The 25,982-nt window shown below is 47.9% G+C and overlaps 2 protein-coding genes across 2 annotated transcripts; both read left to right on the forward strand.

The window, feature by feature from the left end:
- Positions 1–6,037: 6,037 nt before the first annotated feature.
- Positions 6,038–14,504, forward strand: EIF5A2 (eukaryotic translation initiation factor 5A2). Its single transcript, XM_075098489.1, has 4 exons — positions 6,038–6,246; positions 7,713–7,817; positions 9,417–9,548; positions 10,225–14,504. Exons 1-4 carry the CDS (start codon positions 6,082–6,084, stop codon positions 10,282–10,284), a joined length of 462 nt encoding a protein of 153 aa, XP_074954590.1. The 5' UTR covers positions 6,038–6,081; the 3' UTR covers positions 10,285–14,504.
- Positions 14,505–14,604: 100 nt separating this feature from the next.
- Positions 14,605–16,630, forward strand: RPL22L1 (ribosomal protein L22 like 1). Its single transcript, XM_075098490.1, has 4 exons — positions 14,605–14,701; positions 14,949–15,041; positions 15,483–15,604; positions 16,378–16,630. The coding sequence occupies exons 1-4, from the start codon at positions 14,693–14,695 to the stop codon at positions 16,520–16,522; spliced, it is 369 nt and encodes a 122-aa protein (XP_074954591.1). The 5' UTR covers positions 14,605–14,692; the 3' UTR covers positions 16,523–16,630.
- Positions 16,631–25,982: the final 9,352 nt, after the last annotated feature.

The raw sequence follows: 25,982 nt of genomic DNA on the forward strand, positions 1-25,982 counted from the left end.
TGCCTTGGCTTGCGCTGTTGTGTGTTTTTTCCCTCTGTACACCTCAGACACATGTCTGACTCCAGATGGGAAGTGTTTTCCTGGCAGGACACATTTGCTCCATGGGTGGTAATTGCTGTGCAAGCCCTGAGCTAAATCCCTTCGAAATGGACAGTCCAGAGGTGAGACTGGGGGGTTGGGAGGCAGCCCTGGAGCCGGTGGGAGCTGGCTCTGCACCAGGATGAACCCTCACTGGAGGTGTGCTGGCGTCTAACCCCAGCTGTCCCCACCGCCCACCTGTAACAGCCCGCTGTAAAGCACACCCCTGCTTGCACGGACGCTGGTGCGGCTTAAAACTTGGTGCTGGGGCCTCTGTAGGCACAACAGGCAGGAGGATGATATGGGGTTCAAAGCAGATTTGCCCCTGCTCTGAGGGCAGAGCCAGGCGGGGTTCCCTCCAGGAACGGGAGGATGGGACAGCAGAGCAGGGTGGCAGGGAAGGTGCTGGCACTGGGGTCCCAGATGTCCCCACTCGGTCCTTGTGAGCCAGCCAGTCCGTACAAACAGCACAGCTTAACCTAGAGCCACACAATGGCTGTATGGGTGGCTTAACATGAGAAAAGCTGTCCAAAACTGCTTCACTAAACTTCTGCTGAGATTTGTCCTAATGCCTGAGGGGCATCAGCCAGTGACACTGTCGGTAGCTCAGCAGTGAGGGATCATTTATTTAGCAACTCACTGAGCAGCCAGTCTTTGTTTTCCTGGGTGTTTCTAGGTGAATAATAGAAATCCTGATCCGATTCCTGCAGCGCAGAGCACACGTTGGCTTAACAAAGCCCACGACATTAACATTACCCATAGATATATCCCTACACTTCCCAGAAGATCTGCCTGGGGGCTCGGAGGAACTCAAGTAAAATCGGTGGGACAGGCTGTGCTTCGCTTCCTTGCAGCAGGTGCTGCGTATAAGGGAAGTCAGTCTTCTCCTCCCAGGCTGGGACCTCCCGCTGGGGACCCTCTCTGACCTTCTTGGGCCGCAACTGGGCAATGGTGCCTTCATACATTTGACTATTATAATTTCATTTATTTGTATATTTCCCCAGAGATGATGCTTTGCTTATCCTGGGATGGCTCAAATCAATTCTGCTAACGGTTGCAGTGGGGCGAGCTGCAGCCTGGGGCAGGATACCTGGAGCTCGGCGCTGCTGAAGGCTGCAGCTACCCCTGTCCTCACCAGGGCCGCAGCAGAAGGATTAAGCTGATACGCTGGGCTGAACTATCACAAGCGCACTTTTACCACGTACAGTGATGCAGGAAGGGGTCATACGAGTCGGGTACATCTGCAGGTATGTTTGCTTTTGTCTTGTCACGCGAGCTGGTAACTGGGACTGCACGCTTCATCTGTCCTTGCTACACACAGGTTCCAGTCAAAACTTGTTCTTGAGACACAGATTGTTGAATCATTATTTTTATCGCTCAGCGTTACAGTTTTACTAAGTTGCTAATCATTAAGAAAATTTAAAAGTCCAAGTCGTACTTATTAGCTAAATGGTCATTGCACTTTAGTTAACATGCGAAGTATGCTCTCGTACTGTTGGTTGGCTAATAACACAATATAATTAATAATCCCCGAGAAAGCACCTTGTCAGCAAGAGCTTTGACAGTGTTTTCCTAATGTGCTGAGATGACAGCCATTAAGACTTTTCTGTTGTGTCAGATAAATGGCTAACGATATCTAGTTTCCCACTCTCTAGGCATAATTTTAAAATTAGTTTGACTTCCCTAATTCAATAAACTCAGGACATTTGGCCCCATTAACACTTTTCACACTAATTTATCACAGATTTTTCTGCCTCGCTTCAACTTGTTTTTCATCACTGAGAAGCGCTGCCCTCCAACTCCCGTGTCAAACAGCTGATGAGGATGAAGCTGAAGCGAGTACTACATCTGCAGAGGCCGAGTCTTTGAGGTACGATGCATTGTCCGAGGTGCTCAATCACCTCGTATTTCACTGAAATCTGCAGGACCTGAGGAATTACAAGGCAGGACATCAGGTCTGAATCCAGCAGCACATGTAAGCATGAGACTTAATTTAACTGAGCCTATGATCAAGTGTTTCACTAAATCCTGAAGCAACACTGGCAAATTTTACCCAGAGGCACAGCCTGAATAACTGGGTTGAAAGGGAAGGAATCTCTTCCCCAGCAGGGTGGCAAGAACTCCTGGCTGGAGATCAGTGGTCCTTAATTTTTACAGGCTGTAGCTATAACTGCAGACCCGAGGCTTGGGCAGCACCTTGTGGTTTTGCCCCCCCACCCCATATTCTGTTCAGGGGAGAGAGTGGCTCTCGCAACTATGAAAAGCATGCGGCCACCCCCGGTCACGGGTGGGATATTGCTGTTTTAGGACCATTGCAGCCCCAGGAGGAAGGAACAGCCGGAGTTACTATGTGCTTTCCCTCTTCCTCGTGGGAGTCACAGGTGGTTCCCACTAGCTCACTGTCACTGCACCGTCACCGTGTGCCTCTGACCTCCCGCGTGTGCCCAGGGTAACTCCCCAGGTAACTCGGACAGCGCGGCTGTCTGCACACACCTCACCCGACCGCGTCTGACCAGCTGGGCGGTTGTGCAGACCGCTGAAGAGGTAAGGGTGGCCACAGGGCAGGCAGAGGCATTACTGCGGTAGTTTTGAAGCGCCCAAGGGCATGCAGCCCCTAATAATTGTAGGAACCATCTAGCATCCCAGAATCTTGTTCTCGAGGCCGATGCAAATGTAAGGTGAGGCACTGGCCCTGCATTCGCTCTTCGCAGGAAGCAGAAGGTGAACAGCAGGATTAAAGCAGTGCCTGGAGCAGAGTGGGGTGCCTATGGCAAGGTCGCTGCAGAGCATTCACGCTACACAGAGAGATTGTGCCTAGGAGCTCCCAGGGCCTGCTGAGCATGGCACTGCCCTGTGCAGGCGGGGATCGTCAGTCCCCAGCCTCTCCCATGTCCTCCTGCTCGAGGCTGCACCCAGAAGCCAGTGTGAACCCTCACCTCCAGCTGTCAGGACACGTTGGTGGGATCCCAGGTAAGACAGCTCAGCAGTTGACACAGAGACGCTTGCTTAAGGTGGAATAGGGTGTTTACACTGCTCTGCTCATGACCTGTTATTTATAATCTTGTGACCTGAACCAAGACTTGCCGAATGAGCCTCTCTCTACTTTCCCGTGGTGCTCACCCAGCGCTGAGGGGAGCAAGGCTGAGTAAACTGCTCATCGCTGCTCTGCAGCTGGCCCTCTCTCAGCCAGCCTGCAGGGCTTTCCTCCGGCACCCTCTTCTGTCCTCCGAGCACCCGGGCCACCACCACTGGATGTCCCAGGACTCTGAGCCCTCCCTGATGTTCCTCGGAGAGATTTCTCCCAGATTTTAGTAATGCACCAGGCAGGCAGGTGGAGCAAGGATGCAGTGTGAGCTAGGCTGCACCCACAGCTGGTGTTGGTATAAACACCACCTCCTGTGTTCTGGTGGGCTTGCTGGAAACAAGGTGGGATGGTCACCCCAGTGCTGGCTGGAAGGGTGGGATGTTCACCCCGGTGCTGGCTGCTCTCAAGGTAAGGCTTTAATAAGGTGTTTTAGGGCATCAGGCATTTCTCCAGAATATAACTGAGAACAGACACAACTCGCTCAGTTTAAACCTTCCAAAAGTTTTCCAACTCCGATAATTTCTGCAAAGCAATTCATATAAAGACTTAGCAGAACCAAAGCTTGGTAACGTACTGAGTCTACTGGAAAGAAAAGATGTGTGTGTGACCCAGCTGTGCAACACTCTACACACACGCACACAAAAGGAAATACATTTAAACGTGAAAGCCATGGTATTTACAAATATTCTTTGGCATCAAATTGCTATTGTTGTACAGAAAAGTGGGATAATCACATTAGTACTATCAAGAAACATACTTTAGAAAATAAATGTTGATCCAGACAAAGGAATGCTGCCTGCAAGCAATGACTGATGGAGCTGATTTCCGATTTTTTTATTGAATCTCTGATAAAGGCTGCCTTGCAATATTTGTTTTGTGTCTCAGAAATAAATATCATCTACAGCTGCACTTCAGCAAAAACAAAAAGACACAGTTTAGCACAGAACATCTCTCAAGACATCCAAAATGAATCTGTTAATTATGGAAAATCAACAAAATTTATAATCTCATACTTGAGAACATAAATTATGAGTGCTTAGCCCCCGGCTGCCCTGGTTTGGGCTCAGAAGAGTTGGTAGTTCTCTCACAAAGTATTTTATTAAAAGAAAAAAAGCCCGAGAGCACGTGCAACTAGTCATACATTTGCAGGTAAACAAACACACGCTGCACATGTAAAAACACTTAATGGGATGCCGCAGACTCTGCTTATCAACTGACACAGAAGAAAACTGGGCAGTTCCCCAGGGTAATGCATACCACCTATAGAGCAGGCTGGTGAGGCAGCACCCACCGAAAACCCCGGTAACAGAAGATAGCCACTGCCTGGACCTGCTGGAGCATCCTAAAGCGGCCCCGTGCAAATGAAAGCCAAACCCGTCTCCTTGGGGACACGCTGTACAATTTGGAGTGGGATCTATGTAACCAAGGGCAGGAGCACAGGCATCACACAGATTTAAATAAAAGATCCCTTAGAAGACATTTTAAAATGCGACTTTAAAACCGGTTCCTGTAGCCACCCCATTAGAACAGAGTCAATAAGCTGAGGATTTGGGGGCAGAAAACATAGGACAGCACACTTCAGCCCACAGTGCTGATGGCAGAGGCCAGCTCTGACAACGCTGCCATGCACACCTCTGGATTTCTGCGTTTTTCTGGTGTTTAAAGTAGGTGATTTGTGTGGCACCAGGCAGGGCCAGGCCTCATCCACTGGCAGTTCCACAGAACGGTCTTCAAGTGAATTCAGCCAAACAGCTGACGGTCTTAGGGCATCTGGCTTGGAGAGTTTTAACAAAAATTACTATTTGGCCTCGTTTCACTGGGAACCCATCCAGCTGGCCTGGCATTCATTCCTCACACCTCTCCTCAGGCAGCACAGGGGTGCCAGGGGCTAACGAGGGCTGCACCATTGGTGTTGCGGGGAAGAGGCAGGGCAGGGAGCCATCCGAACCTCATGCCCATTAATGAAAACAAGCTTTCGCCATGGCTTCTAGGCAGTTTCAGACCCTTCTGACCGATTACTGTGCGCTTGGAAACCGCTCTTGTTTCCGATTATACTGAAAGGGGAAATGTTAGGTGGGCAAATGAGCTTTGTGTTGATAATTGACCGCATCTCACGAGGAAGCCTTGCCCCACCAGGCCTTGGGAACACCCATTTGTTCTCCAATTGGTTGAAAAAAAGAAAGAAAAAAACCAAAGCAAAACCCTAGTTTTGTCTCTTCCTTTCAGAGCCGCCTCAGCGCCAAGATGGCGGCGAGCGGGGGCTGCAGGAGGAGGCGCGCAATGGCGCCCCCTGGCGGCTGAGGCGGGGATACGGCGGGGTCATCTCGCTAGCGATGGCGCCGGGCGCGCGGGCGCGCGAGGGCGCTGAGCCCAACCGCACTCCGTAGGCGCCGGCGGGGGGCGTGATGAGGGCGGGAAACGCCCCCCCCCCCAGCACGTGGGTCTAGCCGGCGGGCGGAGGGAGAGGGGGTACGGACCAATGAGAGTGACAGGTCGGCGGAAGCGGGAGGGGCGGGGCCGGGGCGGGGCGGGACGCGGGGCGCGCGCTCCACCGCCGCCCCTTCCCGCCGCCCGCCGCAGTGGTCGGGCGCGTGTGCGCGGCGCCGTGACCCCGCCGCGACCCCGCCCCGCCACCGGCACCGGTACCGTAAGGTGAGAAGGGCCGCAGCGCCCCTCGGGGCTACGCGCAACTGGGCCGCGGGGCTGAGGGGGCGGGTGAGGGAGGCCGAGGGGGGGGTGGGCGTTTGGCAGGGTGGCGGGGTGCCTTCCCCGCCCCGGCACGCCGCCGTCCCGCCGAGGGGGTGGTCGGGAGTTCCCTCTCCCCGTACCCCCACCGCGGGCCTTCCCGCCGCCCGGGCTTCGCACCGACCCTCCCGCTTTCCTGCAGCCCCCCCCCCCCCCCCCCGCCCCGCAGCGCCATGGCGGACGAGCTGGACTTCACAACGGGCGATGCCGGCGCCTCTTTCACGTACCCCATGCAGTGCTCGGCCCTGCGCAAGAACGGCTTCGTGGTGCTGAAGGGGCGCCCCTGCAAGATCGTGGAGATGTCCACCTCCAAGACGGGCAAGCACGGCCACGCCAAGGTGAGCGGCAGCGGGCGGGCTCTGCCGGCCCCCGGCGGGCGGCACGGCCAGCGGCGAGCGCCGCTCCGGCTCCCGGGGCGGCACCGCCTGGCCGGTGGGGAAGGGTGTAGCGTTTCATTTGGCGGAGCGTTCCGTAACCCTGCTTTCGCTATTCTCGCAGCAGCGTCTCGTGTGTCTCTTCAGCCTAGACTTAGCTCAGGGGGTTCCATAACACAAAGCAGGAAGGATTGAGGACGGGACGGGGGGGGTTGGTTTAGGCGGCTTTTTTTCCCCAACTTGTTAAAAAGCTTTAACGCTCGTCGTGATAAAAGTCGTTTCTGTAGCAGGGGTAGAGTAAGTTCTGGAAGGGGGGCTGATGAAGTCACCAGGGCGTGGTTGGGCTGTGCTGTCGCTCCCCACCAGAGCACGTTTGTGTCTGCCTGTGCCGGCAGACTTTCACTATTGCAGCGCTCGCCTTGCGCGCTTGCTAGAAGTGCCCGTGCTCTGTTACATAATCCCGAGGAGCTCGGCGGACAGTCCTTATCTCCCTGGGCCTCCTCTGGCCCTGTTTTGCTGCCTTGCCTCGCTGCTGCTTTCCTTTTTTCAGCACGGAGCGAGGAGTACCTTCCCCCTCCTGCATCCCAGCAGGGACATTCTTAGGCTGCTGTCTGAGGCTGCAGTCCTGCTGCCTAAGCAGTTGGCTTAGGCAGCTGTCCAGAGCTTGGACCAAGGCTAGATTCCCACTTCGTTCATTCAACAGCACTTTATGGTGGGTATATTAGAGTTTAAGAGACAGATCTGCCACAAGCACAGACTAATGAGAGTTTTAAGTTTCCACAGCCTTGCGTGATACATGTAGGTGGGTAAAATATTTAGGATTTGTTAAAGAGGCCTTTGCCAATTTTTTTCCTTTCTCCCTCTCCTTGCTTTTTTAAAGGCTTGTTTTCTTAGGCAGATCCCATTTTCTTAAATACCGAAACAGTTGCGAGAGTGAAAGGGCCTGAGAAGAACAGGCTATGAACTGGTAATCCAAATGCTAGCCGCAGTGGAGAGTGCTGCTCATGTAAATGGAGGTGGGAGCCGCTTTAATCTCTCTGCGTGAGCACCTCTTCCTTTCCCCTTTACCTTCGCATTGTCGCCAACACTGTTGCGTTTCTCAGAACAGCTAGAACTTGAAGTAAATGTTTTCATAACTGCTGCATACTCTGAGCTCTAGCTCACTGCTGTAAAACTACAGGTGGCTGTGGAAGATAACACCAGCTGATCTTCATTCTGATGTAGTGTTTTCTGTAGTGTGCTACGAAAGGGTGTGAGAGGCCTTCTCTCCGCGCCTGGGCTGCTTTCGTACTGCAAGCAGAGGGTCGAGGCAGAATCTGGTATTACATGTGATCTCTTGGAAAACTGCGTGGAACCAGCCATACTGATGGCAATGGCATCTTGCTTCCCTAGGACCAACAGTGACTGATGCTATTGTTCTCCTCTTGTAGGTTCACTTGGTTGGTATTGATATCTTCACTGGCAAAAAATATGAGGATATTTGCCCTTCAACTCATAACATGGATGTTCCAAATATCAAGAGGAATGATTACCAGGTGAGTTAACAGTCACTGTGTCCTCCCACACATTAAGAGGCTTTACGCTCCCAATACCACGCGTAAACCCTCTTCATCCCAAAACTTGTCTCTCAGTTAATTAAGTACTGTTGTCAGAATTAATGGAACTTGCCTGTCTACACATGACAGTGCTGAACTCATAGCATTTAATGAATTGTTAAAACTGTTGGTGCTCACCGATGGAGACCTCCTTACTGTACGAACAACCTCATGTTGTAGCAGCAATTTTAGAAGTGACAGGCAATAGACATAATTCAGAGCAGCGGGGTTTTTTTCTAGCTCATGTTGTAAGGTCACTTTATTCTTTGTAATACTGGCATCCTTTAGAATCTGGAGAGAGGTTATCCCTGCCGCAAGTTATTACTAGTTAAAAGATAATCAAGATCTCACTTGAGGTAAATTTGAATCTAATCATATGTTGTCATTTGTAATTTCACCCTTACAGAGGGCAGGTGAATCAACAAGACAGTCTTAAACTGCATTTGATGCCAGTTCTAACTTGCTACGGTGCTTCCTGCTCCTTGGGTGGAAGCTGGCTTGAGTGGATATCAAGTAGTTTTGGTGCTCCTGAGCTCTGCTCTGAAATATATGTGTGGAGGGAACTTGGCAGGCTTCTGTAATGTCGGTAATGCCTTCTGTGATATAGACTGCGAGCTCTTAAAACCAGCACAATTCAGGGTCTGAGCTGTAACGTGTCGGCTGTCTTCCCGTTGTTTAGGAGTAGTTCTGGTCAGGAACCGATACATCCATGTCAGCTGGAAAGCTGCATCTGCTTGACAAAGCCAAAGTTCAGAGCATCAGCAGCTCCTCAGGACAGCTGATGCTGTTTGAATAAAGTGTGAATGGCCTGTCTTAGGGCTCATACCTTCCAAGACATTCTTAATGTTATCTTGGTCATGTTTTTCTCATGCAGCTGGGTCCTTATTGCTACTGCAATTGTTGCTGTTTGTCAGACTTGGTAGGGCTGCCTTTGAGGTTTAATGTTGCGTGTTCCAAGTTCCCTAACCTGCTCTGTCAAAATAGCCCTTCCCCTTAGCTCAGGCTTTTGGTTAGGCCGAAAAGAGCATTACAGAAGTGGTCCAGAGCTTGGTGGATGTTCCCTAATTTATTCATTAGCCTTTAATGTAAATGATAGTATCTCATTGCACAAATGAAGGTATAGAAGTGTATGGTTCCACTGTTGTGTACTTTCTATGCTTTCTAAGAGCAACGCTGTTCAGTGGAGACCGTTCCAGTTATTGTTTCTAATTCACAAATACAAAAAGCTGAACCAGTGACCTGGAAGCAGTACACTTCCTAAACCACAAGGGTGGGTTTTGCAGTGCCCCGCCTACTAGGAAATGATCAGCAGGGTCTGGTGGTTCTTGATAGCAGTCTGGCTTTTGCTAAAGTTGCCTTAACTCTCAGCCCTCTAAACCTTTGTTAAAAATTGACTTAAATTAGGTTCTTAACTATCACAGACCCAGTACTAAAGAATGAATGTACCAGGCAGAGTTCACTGCCTTCTGCTTCTCTTCAGCTGCTGCCTGCTAATGACTGCTGATGTTAAACTTCCTAAAAGTGAACTTCTCTTCACAGCTGATAGGTATTCAGGATGGGTATCTCTCCCTGCTGACAGAAAGCGGTGAAGTTCGTGAGGACCTAAAGTTGCCAGAAGGGGATCTTGGCAAAGAAATAGAAGGAAAATTCAATGCCAATGAAGATGTGCAGGTAAGTACAAAGGGCAGACAAGAAGAGTTATGGTTAATTCCACTTGATTATACAATGAAGAAGTCCTATTCTGATATTGACCATTTGTATCTCTCCATGAAGAGCGGGTTAGGAGCACAAGGATTGCTCCTTTGAGATGTCGAAGGATTTTTGTACTGGAGCACTTAGTATGGCACTGACACCTGGCTTGGTTGACAGTAAGGTGACATGGGTGTCTCTCAAGTGTCTAGATATATCCTGTTAGGATTCATTCTGTCCAGACAGTGTGGATTAGAGCCTCCAGGCCTTCTCAATTGGGAGCAAGAGTAGAGTTTTGTGATGTAGTCTGAGTAGGCTAATTCACTGCGTTAGCAAACCTGTCAGCAAGTAGCTCTGCAGGCTGTAGCCTACGCTGGGCCGCACTGGTTGCTAGTTCGGCTCTATTGCGGGAGCTTGTTTGCCTTCCTCTGTTGTACGGACCTCAAGCTGCCAGCCAAGGCAATATAGCAAAGAGAAGGCAGCAGAAGAGCAAATCAGTGGGAAGGGCAGATATTGTGGGAATTATTCTAACGGCTGAATTTTACCAGCTTCAACTTCCTCTTTTTTTCTTCTCAAGAGAGATGGGATAGGTGCCTGTAACTTCAATAGCGCTTCCTCTGGCATGGGTTGGAGCTCACCTATCTGTCTTTCCTTCCAGATATCCGTCATAAGTGCAATGAATGAAGAATGTGCTGTAGCCATAAAGCCTTGCAAATAAAGAGGATCGCCAGGCTCGGGCAACTGCTCAGGTCTGGGCAAACCACAGATCTATAAATTTGGTTCTTATTGTCACCAAAGCTCTGGCCTTCACAAGCAACCTCATTTCTTTTTTGAATTGTTAAAAAGCAGTGCTGGATTCTGGATTAGTGTTGCAGGCTAACTGGCAGTTTTCAAAATCACTGAGATTTTAATTCCTTAATTGTAACTATTTTAACATTCCTGTGGGTTTCAGCCATGGATCGAAGAAACCAATCAGGTGTTACTAGTGGATATATTTTTATTTGCTTGAGCAAAACAGTGTTTGTCTGTATGAACAGACAAAATACAGTATTCAGGGGCTTTTAGATAAGCTGGTAGGTATCTAGGATTATAAAGCGACCTAGAGCACAAATAGTATTTTTCTTGACATGTTTAGGTAGAACTGACAATAAAAGTAGCATTTCTTTTTTTAAATTTTTTTTTTTTTAAAGCTTAAGTATTTTGTGGATTGGGACTCTTGCAGAACTGTAGGTGCCAATCGCAACTTTTAGAGCAAGAAACTCAAGTGATCAGAAATGCCAGCTGGCTTGACCAAGCCCCAGTGGCCATGTGCAACTTAACTGTATTACCTCTGTATTCTTCTTTGCCAACTTGTTGGCTTATTGTAACGATAAAATGGTGTCAAAGCCTACCTGTGTTTAGGCAGGCAGTTGGAATATTGGGTAGATGAGACATAGACAGGTCAAGGGGACACAAAGGTTAGAATGGACGTTAAAGCTATAGACTTTCACTCGAGGCCTTTGTCAGACTTGAAAAATAAAATAGAAAAATGCAGTTCAATTCCTTTCCTCTATTTATCTTAAACTATAAAAGGGTGACAAAATTCATGGGAATCTGTTGCAGTGCTTCCAGCTTTAGGTTTTAATCTTCAGGTTCAGACCACATTTTTGTAGCACATGTTTTCGAAAAGTGGGACAAACTGTAGCATTAAGCCTAAACGAAATGCATGTGATTTTTTTTTTTTAAAAAAAATACAAACCAAAACGAAACCTATTGTATTTTCAAAATATAGACTTGACAGATAATACTGAACCAACCATGGCTTAACTATAAAAGTAAATAAATTGCTACATAGTTAGGAAAGCTAGCTCCTCTCCAGGGGAGTTCCGAATCATTGAAACACACGTGTGTGCCTCTAACTACTCTGTAGCTTAACAGGCAAACACAAGGCTTCACAGAACTAGTCATGGAAGGGTAACTAGCCTGATCCTGTTTAAGGTGTTCAGCTTGAATTCTAAGACTTGGTGACTCTTCATGAGTGGGAAACTTCCGTAGTCCATGGCTCAGACCTCTCTTCACAGTTGATAAATTGTTTCTTGAACTTGCCTTAAGCTTCAGTGGCTGTTGGCTGATGGAGGACAACTTGTAAACCCGTGGCGTGCTGCCCTGGACAGCACATGCAGTTCATGCTTCTGTTGGCAGCAAGAGTCAGACTTCACGCTGCTGTTAACTGCTTAAAACGTTCAGCTTAATAGTATGTACTCTCTAATCCCCAAAGGGCTCACGGCAGCCGTCCTGAACTGCCCTTGTACATACTGTGGCAGGGCCTAGCAAATCTCGGAGGCCTAACGTAGATGGCAAAACCACGCGTTTTCCATGGGCTTCTCATGACAAGGGGAGCAGTGCAGTGAAGGTAAAGACAGCAATAAATATACTCTGGTAATAAAGCACAGTTACCTGGGACACCTGGCAGAAGTAGGATACTGCCACACGCTCTTGCCTAGCACAATACATGTTGCAGGTGAACAGTATAAATAGCACCTTGACCGAAATGGCAAGATCGCCTTTAAAAAAAGCTGTAGATGCAAAAGATTGAAATGCATTCAGAACAGTTTTGAAGTGCATGCTGAATAGTTCAAGCTAGCCTGTGCTATGCTCCTTTCTGCCTCCATCTAACTAGTACCTGAAAAACGCTTAGTTGGCTTTGGAGGTGGCTGTGAAACCATTGATGATGGTCTTGACAGCAGGCTGAGCTGTGTGACGGCAAATGGGGAGTCATAGGTTGCTGTGTCATACTAATGCAGGTTCTAATGCTGTCACTGCATTACGAATACTTTTAATATGCTTGAAAACAAGACTCGGTTTTGTGCTTGTTCTGGTAGTGCTTTAGTCTACTTCCAGGTGCCTGGCTGTCCTCTAAAACCTCGTTGGAAGATAGGCATTTGATGCCATTGGCCCACCATCTAAGCATTGACTTAGACTGTAAGCTCTCGGGGACGAGGATTGGTTTTTGTCCTGTTCCTACAAGTGGGGTCCTGGTCGAACTGGAGTTTTCAGGTACTAGAGCAATCTAAAGACAGAGGTTTTATGACCTCCGGCTTGCTAGAAGAGCCCTCCTTGGGACTTACAGATCTCCTTCTATTGCAACCTTCAGTTCTGCAAGATTTAAACAATTAAGTACTTCATTATAGTTTTGTTCTTATATACTTAGTTGTCTTTTGTGAAGCACTTCGAACGCTACGGAAGTGCAGAGCATTGGCTTGTCATGCATGAAGTTTCCCATAGGTAATACAGAAGCATGAGTTAAGCATAATCTCCAAGTTTCAGTAAGGTTAAAAGTTGTTTCTAAGTTAGATCATGTATTTGAAGCATTTTTTCCAAAGTAAGGTGTTTCAGTTTACTGTCAGAATCCTTTGCAACAAACTTTGTTTGTGGTCAGTAGTCCATTATAGATGTGTATTTTTAAGATCCTAACCAAATGCTTAGGGAAATTCTTTCATAGCTTTACTTTAAAACAAATCTTACCAATGTACTTGTTCTGTACTACTGTCTTAACATTTAAATTGTGTCAAAACCGAAAAACTATAAACTTCTAATAGCTGATGCAATTGCTTAGAGTAAAGGCTGTGAAAATTAGGAGGTGAAGAAGAGTATTTCCACTCCAAATAATGCTTTTTTTTTTTTAATGTCTCGAATTCATTGAGTTTCGCTTACGACTTTACAGAATTGGAAAGACTGCAGTGTTTCCTGCCTCAAATGTTGGCAAGTAATACTTTAAGATTTCAATAGAACCTTCTAATTTTTGCTTATAATGGTGGTTTTTCAACTAGGCTCTTGCTAGTTGAGCCATGTTCTCAGGGCTGTTTTTTTTAAGAAGTTAGCTGAATTTCATTGTTTTAACGTAACTGCTTTCAAGCCTCTTGCAGGTTTTTCTAATCCACGGTGTAATCAGAAATGGTGCACAGTCTGTAGTTTCATGATACAGGTAATTTTACATAATCTGTAAAGAAGTCAAATTTGTTGACAGTTCAAACTCTTATGGTTACTGCAGGTCAGTCTCACAGAATTCAAAGTTCAATGACTCCCACCTTTTTTTTTTTTTTTGTTTTGTTTTTTGGTTGAGTAATTAGAATGTAGTTTGTTACAGTAGAACTTCAGGAAGAAAAAAGACCTTGTTAAGGATATTTTGAGTATCTCGCTTATACATGGAGAATGTTAATGAAGGCGTAGGTCCCGGAGGCGTTGTGGCGGGAGCGTGGTGGAGCGTCAGCAGTTCAGCGCGGTACGCCGAGAGCATCAGAAGTCTCCCCAGCACCTGCAGTCCGGCCCTACGGTATTTGGCATCTGAGAGAAACTTGGTTTTGTGAACTTAAATCAAAACATTTGCTGTGTAGCGCTGTATCGCAGAAAACCCCTGTTCTCGGTTGTCGTGTGCTGTATATTTTAAGTGTTGACTTGTTTAGCGCGGCTTTCCAAATGGGGGCGGGGGGGAGAGGAATGATGGCAATGACTTGTTTTTACCAATCATAGCAAAAACCAAACCCTGTAAATCATGTGGGCTGGGAGTGGTAGACCTCGTGTTTCAAATGTGTTACCTGTTTTGGAAAGCTGTATTGTTCTCAACACCGTGCAAACGATGGGAGGGGGAAGAATATGTCAATGTGTGTTTTGCTCCAGAAATTGTTATAAAGATGTCAGTGCTGTGGGGAGGTGGGTGCCGGTTAAGATTACCGGGAGGGCTGGAGAGCCTTTCATGCTCGGGTGAAGCTGTGGAAGGGACCTGCGAGCTCCAGCTCTGACTGGAGCTGTGGTGAGGAGCCTTCGCTCCCCTGCCCTCAGCCTCCCCGAGGGGAAACGCCTCACCGCTCGGGCGGCGCGGCCCGCCGCTTGTACGGGAGCTCGCGTTCCTCTCCAACGCAAATTAAAAAAAAGGGAAAATAAAGCGAAATGAAAGGGTGACTCGTTATTCGTGCTGAGGCGGCGTGCGGCGCCTGCCTGTCCCTCGGCGAGCAACGCGGGCGGGGCTCCCTCGCGCCCTTCCCGCCACGCCCCGCGCGCCTGCGTGATGGCGTCACCGGCGGGGGGGTATAAAAGCGTGGCGCGGAGGAAGTGACCCTCTTTTTCTGCGGGAGCGGCCGGGTGGCAGCATGGCGCCGGTGAGGGCGGGCGGGCGGCGGGCCGTGTCCGTGTGCGCGTCCGTGTCCGTGTGCGCGTCCTCCCGCGGAGGGGCGGCCGTCTGCGGGGAGGGGCCGGGAGAGCTGGCAAAGGGCCGGTGGGTCGGGTGGGGAGCTGGGTCACCTCGAGTGGGGGCGGCCGGGGCCGGGCCAGGCCAGGCCGGTGTTCGTCGGGTGTGGGTTGTTAGCGTTAACATTGGGGGTTTGGGGTGTTTTTTTGGTGTTTTAGCAAAAGGACAGAAAATCTAAGAAGTCCACCTGGAAGTTTTGCCTTGACTTGACCCATCCTGTGGAAGATGGAATTTTCGACTCTGGGAATTTTGTAAGTCGTGGGTTTTTTGCTCGTGCTTCTCGCGCGTGGTGTAACAGCGGCCCCGGCGCGGGCCGGCGGCTGAATTACGGCTGAACAGTTGTATTTTGAATGAGCAAATTCGACAGCTGTTCTTCAACTCGCCAGCGCTTTTTGAAGCTTTCTCGGGTTTAGATGTGTCTCAGACGTCATGTAGACGTCAGACACCTTTAGACGTCTGAACAAGATGGTTCATACTCATCCGTGAATAGAACGACTTTAAATTGAATCCTGTTTCTAGGGGTGACTTTTTTTTTAATTACACACTGTAAAAATCTTACTGCATTGTAAATACTTGCTATCAGGACACACATAAACGGTGATTTTTAATACTGCTATATGGCTAGGGTCCCTTCCCTAGTTCATACCTAGGGTGCCATTCCCTAGTGTTCTGTTTCTTTAATGTTGAAACAGGAACAGTTCCTAAAGGAGAAGGTTAAAGTCAATGGGAAAACTGGAAACTTGGGCAACACCGTTCACATTGAACGCCTGAAGAACAAGATCACGGTGACATCCGAGAAGCAGTTTTCTAAAAGGTTGGCATGGGTTTTCTTCTGTTGTACTTGCGGTAGCGCATTTTGAACCGTCACGTGTTGAAGGTGACGCACCTCTGATACGAACAGAGAAGGTGTTAGCGCTGACCTTCACAGCACTCACAGATATTAGTGGAAGATGTAATTCAACCAAATTTGTAATATTAGATATTTTTAAAACTGCTTTTTAAAACACAGACCTTGATTGCAAATTAATGCTTCCTCAGGTATAAACATAGTATTACAGGGTTGCTTCGTATAGGTTGTTAGAAGTATGTCAAGGAAAGAGATGCTTTTAAAAGTCATCCTGAATTCACGTCACGGGTGGCTGGTGTATTACTTAATTGGTTGCGTTAAAAGGTACGTGTACATAGTACGTGTTCTTGCAAAAGAACCCCTTAAGTCAAATGGAGCCTTAAACCACGTAGTGCGTGAGGGCACGCAACAGATGAGCGCCCTGGTTAGAGGTGCAGTTCCCTCCCTGCCTCCCCCCTTCATTTTGCCATACAGACACACCAATGTCACTTTAAATCAAGGTTTAGAACTACTTCTCGGTGTTTTTGAATTATTGGCATTGTGCTATGTAGTCAAAAAGCTTCAAATAATAAATTCTTCTGTGTCTGGAATGAAAATGCACTTTTATTACTGTCATATATGATAATTTTTCATTTTTGGCTGTAATTAGCGTGGTGTTAGGGCCGTGTCTTGGGTGGAGTGCTGACAGCAGTATGAGTTGTTAAATGAGAGGGTTCTAATGTATAATTACTGGTTTTAAGGTACCTGAAATACCTCACAAAGAAGTACCTCAAGAAGAACAATCTGCGTGACTGGCTGCGTGTCGTTGCATCTGACAAGGAGACGTACGAACTGCGGTACTTCCAGATCAGCCAAGATGAAGAAGGGTCCGAGTCTGAGGAGTAATTGAAGCTAAGCTTTATATTCAAGACAGCGTACAAAAGACTAGAACATCTATTTATAAGAACACTTAACTTATTGGTGAATAAAGATTTTGTACCCTGTTTGACAGAGCGTGGTTAGTTTTCTAGCCTTTTTCTTAAATTCTAATTAAAAACCCGTCACGGGACATCACTTGGTTTGCAATTTTCCTGCCATCACTAGAAACTAGGGCTGTTCAACACGGCATCAGTGAAGGTCCAAGCAGAAAACTTCACCGAGTACATACGTAGGACAGCTGCATCAGAGTTGAATTATATGTTTATAAATAGCAGAGCTTTTTGCGACTGGAAGTACCAGCTCCTTGTGCTAATTTATGTGGAGCTAGTGATATTTAATAAAAGTTTACTTTTAACTCTTAGTTAAAAAGCAGGCTTACATGTTTTAAAAGAGAAAGACTATTTCTGTGTTATTTATTTAAATCATTAATTGGTTGTAGCATTCCTGTGTATGACCACAAGTCAAACAGGACCGTAGCAAACAAAGATCTGTTAGCCAGGTTTACCTTAGATGGACAGGGAAGGAGGTGGAGATGAATCTCATCGCCAGCATGTAGCTAAAACCACTTCAGGGACGGAGTGAGTTTGCTTTGATGTTGACAGTGACTGTCAATCCCATTAAATCCATACAGATGCTTTTGCTTTATGATGGTGGATTTTATGGTTCTTGTATTTGACTTCTGGGATTATTTCTTTAGTACAAATGGCAGGTTCTTCATTGAAACACGAACCGCTCCAGGTCCTATTAACTAGTTCTGTTCATTTAATATGAAGAGAAATTTGATTAGTTTTCACTATGGAAGAGTGGTATTTGTGAGCCCGCAGCTGGAGTACCTACCACATGGTGCGTTTCAGTGCCCTGTTCTGTCAAGCTGGTTGTGCTCTGCGTGTGATTAATTGGAATATTTACTCCCAGGTTCCAGTGCAACGGAGAACTCTGGAACTCGTAATGCCATACTGGTTTAATACCATAAAACAGGGACGCATGTGGGCTCTGATATTGAACTTTTTGTGCTTGAGCAAGTCTGCTAGTTCAGGCTGAAATGTGCCTAGTAAATTGTTTGATTTCCTGATTATTCTTTTTATTATTATTTCAGCATTGTTTTTGCTGGCAAACCTCTGGGACAGACTAGTAAGAGAGCTGCCAAGCGCAAAGCAATGCATTAACAGTTGTGTGACACCCACTTGTGCTACCTGAATCGAAGCGGTAGCCCAGAAGGGGAAATGGATGTTGTCAGCAGCCTTGGGGTCTCTTGTCATTTTTCAGTTTGCTCGAGGGGCTGTTCCTGCAGCGTGGCGCAGGGAGACAAGAGGGAGCGGCAGTGGAACAACAGCTGCTCGTGTCAGCTCTGCCTCGTTGATTTGTTTCATTTTGCTGTTTCAGGACTAGCGAAAGGAAAGCCGCAGCGTGTGTAACTGGCTGCAAGGCCAAGGATTATTTCTTAGCTCATGTATGTTGAGCTTTAAGTGCTTCTGTGGAAATAACTTAAAACACCTGAAGTCGTGTCCCCGATGTACGGCGCTGGATGATGCCAGAGTGCTGCTTGGGCTTTCCTGTCTGAGAAAAAACAGGCAGTTTTGAAGCAACAGTTAAAGGTGGCTAGGTTCTTCCTTTTCTGGAAATCCAGAGGGTTGCTAATGCTTTCTTAAAGTAGTGGTTAGCGCTGTGTTGGACAAGCAATGTTGTTTTTCACAGTTAAACTGCAAATATTTGAAAACATGTTTTCTTTGCTGTGCTGTTAAGCAAAGGGCAACGACTAACAGTTGTATTTCAAAATACATCCCCACCTGTGTTTTCAGAGTTGCTCTTTTGTGTGACAATACATCCTTTACACTAGACTGGCACAACAAAACTGTTCTGATTAACTGGAACAAGCACAGACGCAACCAGAGCTAGTAGGATCGTGCTGCCGTTCATCGTTCCTTTTAAAGCAGGCTGGCAGCTACACGTGTGGCTGTATGGCCTAGCAGATGCAGATTGTCATTAGTCAAAAGATAGGAAAACAAGGCCTGGGATTTCAAGCAAAGCAACTTATTGCGTAGCTGGGTTTGGAGGAAAACTGCCAACGTGCTTGTGAGAGTTGTATTAACTCTCTGAGCTTCACTGCCCTGAGGAGGAGTCTAGGAATTCCTTTCCCCGATGCTTGAAAATATGTTAAACTTCAAAAAACCCCCAAAATTCCAAATTTCTGACAAGCTCTGGAACGCTTAATATATTTAGGAAAGTTTTCCTTCCTTCAGATAGCAGCCAGGAATTTCTATTTTATCTGTTTTAGCTGCCCAAGCTCTGCCAGCCATACCCAGAGCCTCCCGTCCAGCTCTGCTCTTGGGAGCACATGGGCTGTTGCAGCTTTCTCGTGCGGTGACGAGCTTTATCGGGTCAGCAGGATCAGTCAAAGCATGTATAGGCATGTTACCCACAAAGAGGGGAGGGTTAAATTTAAATGGATTGTTTACAATATGATTGTTAAAGTTTCATGGAGAAAAATAGCTGGAGTACAGAGAGGAGGTGCTCACCTCAGACAAAGCTTCAGAAAAAGGGTGATTCTTTGTAATTTCACATAGTTCACAGCTGAAGAGGCCAGGTGTAATGCAGGAAACAACCTGTTAGTGTTCACCTAAGGTAATTAATACAAATTACCCAGATTAGAATCGATGTGAGATTTTTTAAAAGCCACAGGTCAGCGTTTCTCTGACCTTTGGTGGGGTCTGGCTCAGGGAGACGGCAGCTCTGCTGTGCCAGGAGCTACCAGGTGCCTTCACCGGGGCACCTGGCGTGGCAATTGTTTCTTCCCAACTAGCATCTGCTGCAAAATCACCAGTTCCGTTCATCTTTGTTTTGAAAGTTAAAAGATCTTGAACAGCTGGAAAACGGACAGGATTGACTGTCGGAATTTTCCCTATTTAGTGCTGGACAAGAGCCCAGAAAAGCCCTGCTCGAGGGAGGGACGGGCTCTCCTCGGAGCTGCAGAGACGCGCGCTCCTGCGTCAGCCGGGCGATGAAGCTGCTGGGAAAAATAATGCACCCGTGGCATGAAATTTTCGCAGGTGACCTGGGCTGCTGCCAGGTTTGGTCCCCATGGTTCCACAGCAACGTGCTCACGTCTCAGGCAATGCTCAGCGTGCTTTAGGACTCCCAGAAGGGATAAGAATGAAATCCAGCAGAGGCGAGTGCTTTGCCTCTGCCCAGCTGAGAGCCCCAGTTCATCAAGCCAGAAATTTAATTTGGAAAGAGGAATAATCTCTGCAAAGCACCGATTGCACTGGTAGTGCAGCAGATGGGCCGGGGCCAGCGCCTGTGAGCTGGGCGCTCAGGAGGGCAATGGCGCTGGCGCTCTTACAAGGCTTTAATATAGCCAAAATTACATATATATCTCTATTCTCCCCCCTTTCATTTTTCAATAAATGTTTCTCCCCTTCATATCTCAAAAAGTGTTTGCGCTGCTCTCTTCCAAATAAAATCAGTTTATGAGAGACCTCCCACACATGGAAAATTTCAGTGTCTGGCAAATAGAAAAGAAGAGAAAGAGATTTATAAGTGCAGGAGCTACGTGGCTGTTGCCAGAGCAGCAGTAGCAGCGCCACATAGGCTGTTTATGTGTCAGCATATAGAGATATTATAGTTCTGCGCCATCAGTCTCTATCACCTCTACTGCAGCAAAACTCACTGACTTCCATTAAAATAAAGTGCAAAACCCACGGGTTTTCACCAGTCATCACCACCACTAGTAAAAGTTGCTTCTAAATGGCCTTGTGTATCCATGTCCTTTCTGTTCGCTTGCCTTTCTAGCCCATCGGCCCATCAGAAAACAGCTTTATCGTATACCCAAAAGTAGTAAGATCAGAAATAAAGAGGTAAATAACAGCAGGAAATATCTGAAAAAAAATGCGTCGGGGTGCTAACGTATGCAATAGGCCCAGCATGTGGCACTAAAGGAGGCACAGACTCAACGTATTTGCATAACATCAGCACAAAGTAACTAGAAACATAGAGGCCCGTGGAAAAATAAATACTCAGTAATAGCTTCAGTGTACCTACCAGCAGGAAATGAGCCACGCTGGTGGGAGTGATCTGGTTACACCGAATACAGACAAAAATAAGGAAAAAATGCTGTTTCCTTTTAGAGACAAAAACAAAAGGAAGACTTCTTATCAGGCAGCTCAGGAGGGATCGAATGCCTCCTTGCCCTGCCCATGTTGTGATGCCCCAGAGAGTTTCCACCTTGCCCCGTCCCGGTGCTCTGGTTCCCCAACCAGCCCCATCTCCCTGACCATCAGCCCTCGCAGCAGCACACGAATATCTGTCTGAAAAGTGCTCGGCCCGTAGAGAAGCGAGTGGTTTTCCTGCCGATGCCCGGGTGGTGCCCTGCAACCCGTGGCAGCAGGCAGGCAGGCAGTGAGGTGCTCATCCATTCCTTTGGAGGCTTTTTCCAGCTTCCCACTGTCATTATTAATTCTCACAGCCCATACTTCCCACTTCAGGCAATAAAATATGGTTTATTTTCTATGGGTATGTTTGATATTGAAAGTAGAGTCTTTGTCCGGTGGACTTTAATAGCTATGTCAGGCAGAGTGTCCTGGGATGATCCCAGTCTGATGGGCGAGGGACTGCGATTCCTTTTAGCAGGGTAAGACTTTATTCCTGCTTTTGCCCGGCATAAGACCACTCTCCAAGCAACAGAGGAGAGCTTCGTAGGCACAGAAGCCATAACTCAGGGCAGTGTCACCAAAGCCAGGAGAAGGAGAAGCAAGGGATAAGCCAGAGACACCAAGGAATCTCCTGGGACATGTAAAAAGGCCCTGAGGTTGAAGAAGTGGAAGAAGGAGGTGTCACACGACTGGAGCAGGTCTGCACCCCCACGGGGGAGGGCTGGCTGGGAAACTTCTCATCCGGCAGCGTGTTATTGCCTGCAATGACAGGTCCTCCTGGGGCTGCCCCAGGCATCCTGGCAGGGTATCCCGGGGGGGTCACGGTGTGGGGACCGGCCCCGGGGGTGGCACAGGGCTGCGGGGCTCGGCAGGGACTTGTATGAGCACCATCCTCTTTCAGCATCTAAATCCACCAGGCATGTCCTGCGGCTAGCCTCCAGATCGCTGCCCAGCGGCCCTGTGGACACGCAAATACCTGAATTCTCATGGCACGTACATTTTTGGTGGGATGCTGGCCTAGACCCACTTTTAGACTTGCCTTGGCACTGCAGCTGCTATTTGAGTCCTAGCTCATGCTGAAGCTGCTGTTTGCGAGACATGCTTTTGCAGCGCACAAACCGTAGGTGGGAGGAGTGGCCCAGGGATAACCGGGCCAAGCAGCTAAAGCATGCCCCAAGCATCCTTCAAGCAGGAGCCCATAAAGCCCTCACAGACGGGGTTAAGGAGTGTCTGGGGCGGGGGTTTGTTTCCACATTTCCAGCCCTGGAAATTGCCTTTAGCAGCTTTTTGTACCTGAATCCCTTTGCTCTGGGAACTAATAAACTCACGAAGTACCAAAGAGCCACCAGCTGGGAAAGATTTTCCATTGCTGTCCCTTCATGCTGGATTTAAACGAGCCATTAAGAGAGAAATTCTTTAATATTCTATTAACAAATCTTTTTTTATTAAGTAGTTTAACTTGACAAGACAGTTCAAACACCCCCTTCCCACAATAGTGAGTATTAAGCATGATTTGTCTCAGTTTTATAACGTTCTTGCCAACAGGTTAGGGTTCTGGTAGGGTTTTTAAATGGGACCATGGGACAGCAGGCATTTTTTTCAGCAGCCCATTGCCCACACAGTGGCACCGACGGTCCCCACGCACCGATGGGATGCTCTGAGGCCAGCCTCCGGGTGACAAAGCCAACGAAGGCACCAGCATCTTCTTAATCACTGGAACAGAGAGAAGAAAGGCATCACTGAATAATAAATACAGTCAGGTGTGCAAACAGCAGAATTGAAAGCAAATTACTAAAATGCCTCGGTTTGATGCAGAAAGGCAAGATGCTTCTGGGTGCAGCGCTGCTGCCGGCTCCGGAGGGGGAGACCTCAGCTGCCCCCCACTTCTCGGCCAGGACAGATAAGGGATAAGGGGGTGTTCAGCCATCCCTGTTCCCAACTCAGTAACATTTTCCAGCAAACCTGCATTAATCAGTCCTCCTTCCAACTCATTTAGAAAATATTTACACTGTTGGACGATAACGGCCCTGAGATAGGGGTAGTTTTGCTGACGCAGCGGGCTGGGAGCTGTAAATCTTCCACAATTCTCCCCGGCAGCTGTTTAAGGGCTCTTTCTTCTGCCCCAGGCTGGGATGCTGAGACCCCCCCACAGGATGGGGTAAAGACCCTCCCCATAGCACCTGGCTGCAGTGGGGCACAGCATGGATCTGGCAGAAATAACTTGCAGAGCCTGTGGGTAGTCAGCAAGGGGCAGCTCAACCAGGCTGATCATTGTGAAGCCCAAAGCAGGAGGGTCCTGCCATCGCTCCTGGCCGAGCAGCACCCACCACACCCTCCAGGGGCCCACATTTGCACCACGTGCCTATTTTGGGGCAGATGGTATACACTGGCCATGGGAATCAAGTCTTCTTGCCTCTGGATTGCCTCAGGAACGCAGGACCGGGATGCTGTAGAGCATCCCAGGGAACGTTAACCCTCTGCCGCCACGGCTTGCACGCTGCCGTAATACATGGGTGGTTCTGCGAGAAACTATATTGGAGCTGAAAAATACTAATGAAAACCAAACACAGGAGCCCCCTCATTACGCCAGCTTTGGTATTCAATTTAAATTGCCCCAGTGTTTGCTTTCAGACCTTCCAGACCCCCCCTGACCTGGCTGACAGGTTACAGCTCCAGCCAAGAGATCTTTGCTAGCAGTGCCATGGCAGCCAAGTGGATAAGAGACATAGAAAGGCACCAAAATTTGCAGTATTGGCTTAAGAATCACGAGGTTGGCTAAGTAATTATTTTTTACTCTTCTGCAGTTTAAGGAGTAGTATTTCCCAACTCTGCTTGGCAGGAGAGTTAGAAATTAATTTACTTTTTAAATTAAAAAATCTCAGGAAATCGTGTGATGCCAAGGGCTGAAGTTTTAAGTTAAATACATGCAGAAAGCTGTAGTGGGTCCAACCGAAGGTCCTGGAGCCCTGTGCCCTCCCTTCAGCGGCGGTCAGGAATAGGAGGCACATCAGCTGTACCCACTAGGTTGCAGCAGCTCATGGTTAGGGCCTTTCCAAGATAGAGCTGGTATCTGTGTGTTCAATAATCCTCACTAGATTCCTTTCCTACCATAAATTTGTTCACCTATTTCTCCAAACACCAGTTATTGCCAGGCTTGCAGTTACACAAAAGCCATAGATCTGTGAACCGAGCAGAAGATGGAGCCAAATAAAGCCTGCATGTTCTGGAGCCAAGATCAGCGCTGCTCTCCTAGGGGAAGGAGGGATGACCAGGGAGGAGAGTTATCTGCCGGAGCACCGCTGGCTCTGACTGCATCCCTCTCCTCCTCCTCCATGGGCAAAAGCACATCCATTGATTAAAGGGGAATGAAAATGAGTGCCCCAATTCAGGCACAAAATGGGTAGGTTTGCTCAACCCCCTCCACCCCACCCCTCCACCCCACACATCCGCTACAGCCCACGTGGCTTTTTGGAGGAAAAAGCCCTTAATTAATTATTTTTTTTCACAGAATCAATCCAAGCCCAAGTGCATGTGCAGAGCCTAGGGCTGGGCACAGAGCATGAATGTGACCATGGCACAGCAATATCAAAACTGTATATAGATTTTATATAATTATTATCTATAATAGCTATTGTTTTTAATAACACATATGTAATATATAAAATATATAGATAATGTCTAAATAAAATGTATAGCTATAGATGTATATTACACATATAATGCCTCTCAGAGCCAGGGATGGAGGCAGCAGGGTGCTGACAGCACTGCATCGCATTCAAGCCTGCAGTGAGCGCTGAGCCTCTGCCTGGCTCCAAACACCATCAGGGTAGCTCCATAATTACACGCTGTGGCCATGGAAGTGTAACCATGTATTTGGTGGCAATCCTGAGCACCACGCTTTGGGTCCAGGACAAGCGCTTGGAGGTTAGCAGGCAGAGGAAATCTGCTTTTTCTCACTGACTTCTGACCTTCAGATGCACCCTGGAAAGCACAGGAGGCCTCTTTTCCTCCGTCCCCAAACATAATACAGCACACAGCGCCCAATGTTTTTGCAGGTGCAGAATTATCTGTTGGGAGAGCAAACTGCAGCGACTGTAACATAAAGCTGCAACTTTTCCGCTCACCTTTAGCAGGAGCCTGTTTCTCGCATCAGCCCAGTGATCAAAAAACCCAATAGAGCCCGTGTAATCAGAAACTGGGCAAAATAACCCAGCTTTTGTTCCAGCATTTTGGGAAGCTTCTCTAAAGCGCCTTATGAAGCGATGCCATTAGCAGCGGTGCCCTGGGAGGGGTGTGCAGCACAGCTGCCTCCCGCGCCGCAGCTCGGATGCTCTTTGCCAGGGTGGGATCGCTGGGACTCGCTGCAGAAAGGGCATTTTTCTGCTGTTTGCAAAACCTCTGGGGAGAGCTCTGCTTGCTCATTGAGCAAGTTATTGCTGTTGCTTCCCTAATTTCTTTGGGCCTCTCTTGATGTACACAGCAAAGTAAAACAGGTCATGATTATAAGAATATTTATGTGTGTTATATTGAGCTTTGCTAAGCCCCAGAAGCAGCTGGGACACCTAATTCCCTTTAAAACAAATAGCACTCCTGTGCCAACCCGCTTAAGATAGCTTTGCAATTGGACCTTACAAATATGAGCTCAAAAGCTGAGTCCTCCAGAGCAGGTATAGCAGCACCATTACTCTGCCCTGGGGAAAGCGGGAAGATACAAGCAGTGTTTGCTGCATTAAGTGCTGATCTTAGGCTAGGATCAGACTGTCGGAGGGATGAGTAAACATGGGGGGTGCAGTTAAGGTCCTCCTCAGTTTGCCCATTGCTCTTATTACCAGACAGCTCCCCGCGCCACCAAGGTTTAAGGCGCAGTGCTTGAATATGTGCTGGTTTGCGGGAAAATGCCGTGCTGGAAGCCAGGGCCAGGGGCAGCAGGGCTGGCTGCCCGTGCTGAGCAGCATAACCCCAGTCTGGGCTGTAAACTGAGCAAGCTGATGGTGAACTGGTCGCAAACAATCTGTGGAGCAAGAGTTAGTTGCCAAAAATGCTTGAGTGAATAAAATCAAAGCAATGCACTTGGAGGGTTGCAATGGGCAGGCCTTATGAGGCAACAAGGACTGTTAATTCATTATTTACCTCAGTATTTGGGACAGCTCTGTGGTTTATCTTTTAATTTGAAATTCACTGCGTGAGTGTTTATAGAAACTTGGAAGTAGAGGTTAAGCAGCACTGCAGTCATTTTTCATACAAATTCCCCCAGGGTGTGACACTGTATCTGATCCATT

Source organism: Phalacrocorax aristotelis, chromosome 7, assembly GCF_949628215.1.
Source record: "Phalacrocorax aristotelis chromosome 7, bGulAri2.1, whole genome shotgun sequence".
Taxonomy (NCBI): domain Eukaryota; kingdom Metazoa; phylum Chordata; class Aves; order Suliformes; family Phalacrocoracidae; genus Phalacrocorax; species Phalacrocorax aristotelis.

Excerpts from the sequence above, each read along its gene's own strand:
- EIF5A2 (XM_075098489.1), top strand. The coding sequence starts at position 6,082 with ATGGCGGACGAGCTGGACTTCACAACGGGCGATGCCGGCGCCTCTTTC. Across the intron at positions 7,818-9,416 it reads TCAAGAGGAATGATTACCAG|CTGATAGGTATTCAGGATGG; the intron begins GTGAGTTAACAG and ends TTCTCTTCACAG. Across the intron at positions 9,549-10,224 it reads ATGCCAATGAAGATGTGCAG|ATATCCGTCATAAGTGCAAT; the intron begins GTAAGTACAAAG and ends CTTTCCTTCCAG.
- RPL22L1 (XM_075098490.1), top strand. Across the intron at positions 15,042-15,482 it reads TTTTCGACTCTGGGAATTTT|GAACAGTTCCTAAAGGAGAA; the intron begins GTAAGTCGTGGG and ends ATGTTGAAACAG. Across the intron at positions 15,605-16,377 it reads GAGAAGCAGTTTTCTAAAAG|GTACCTGAAATACCTCACAA; the intron begins GTTGGCATGGGT and ends ACTGGTTTTAAG.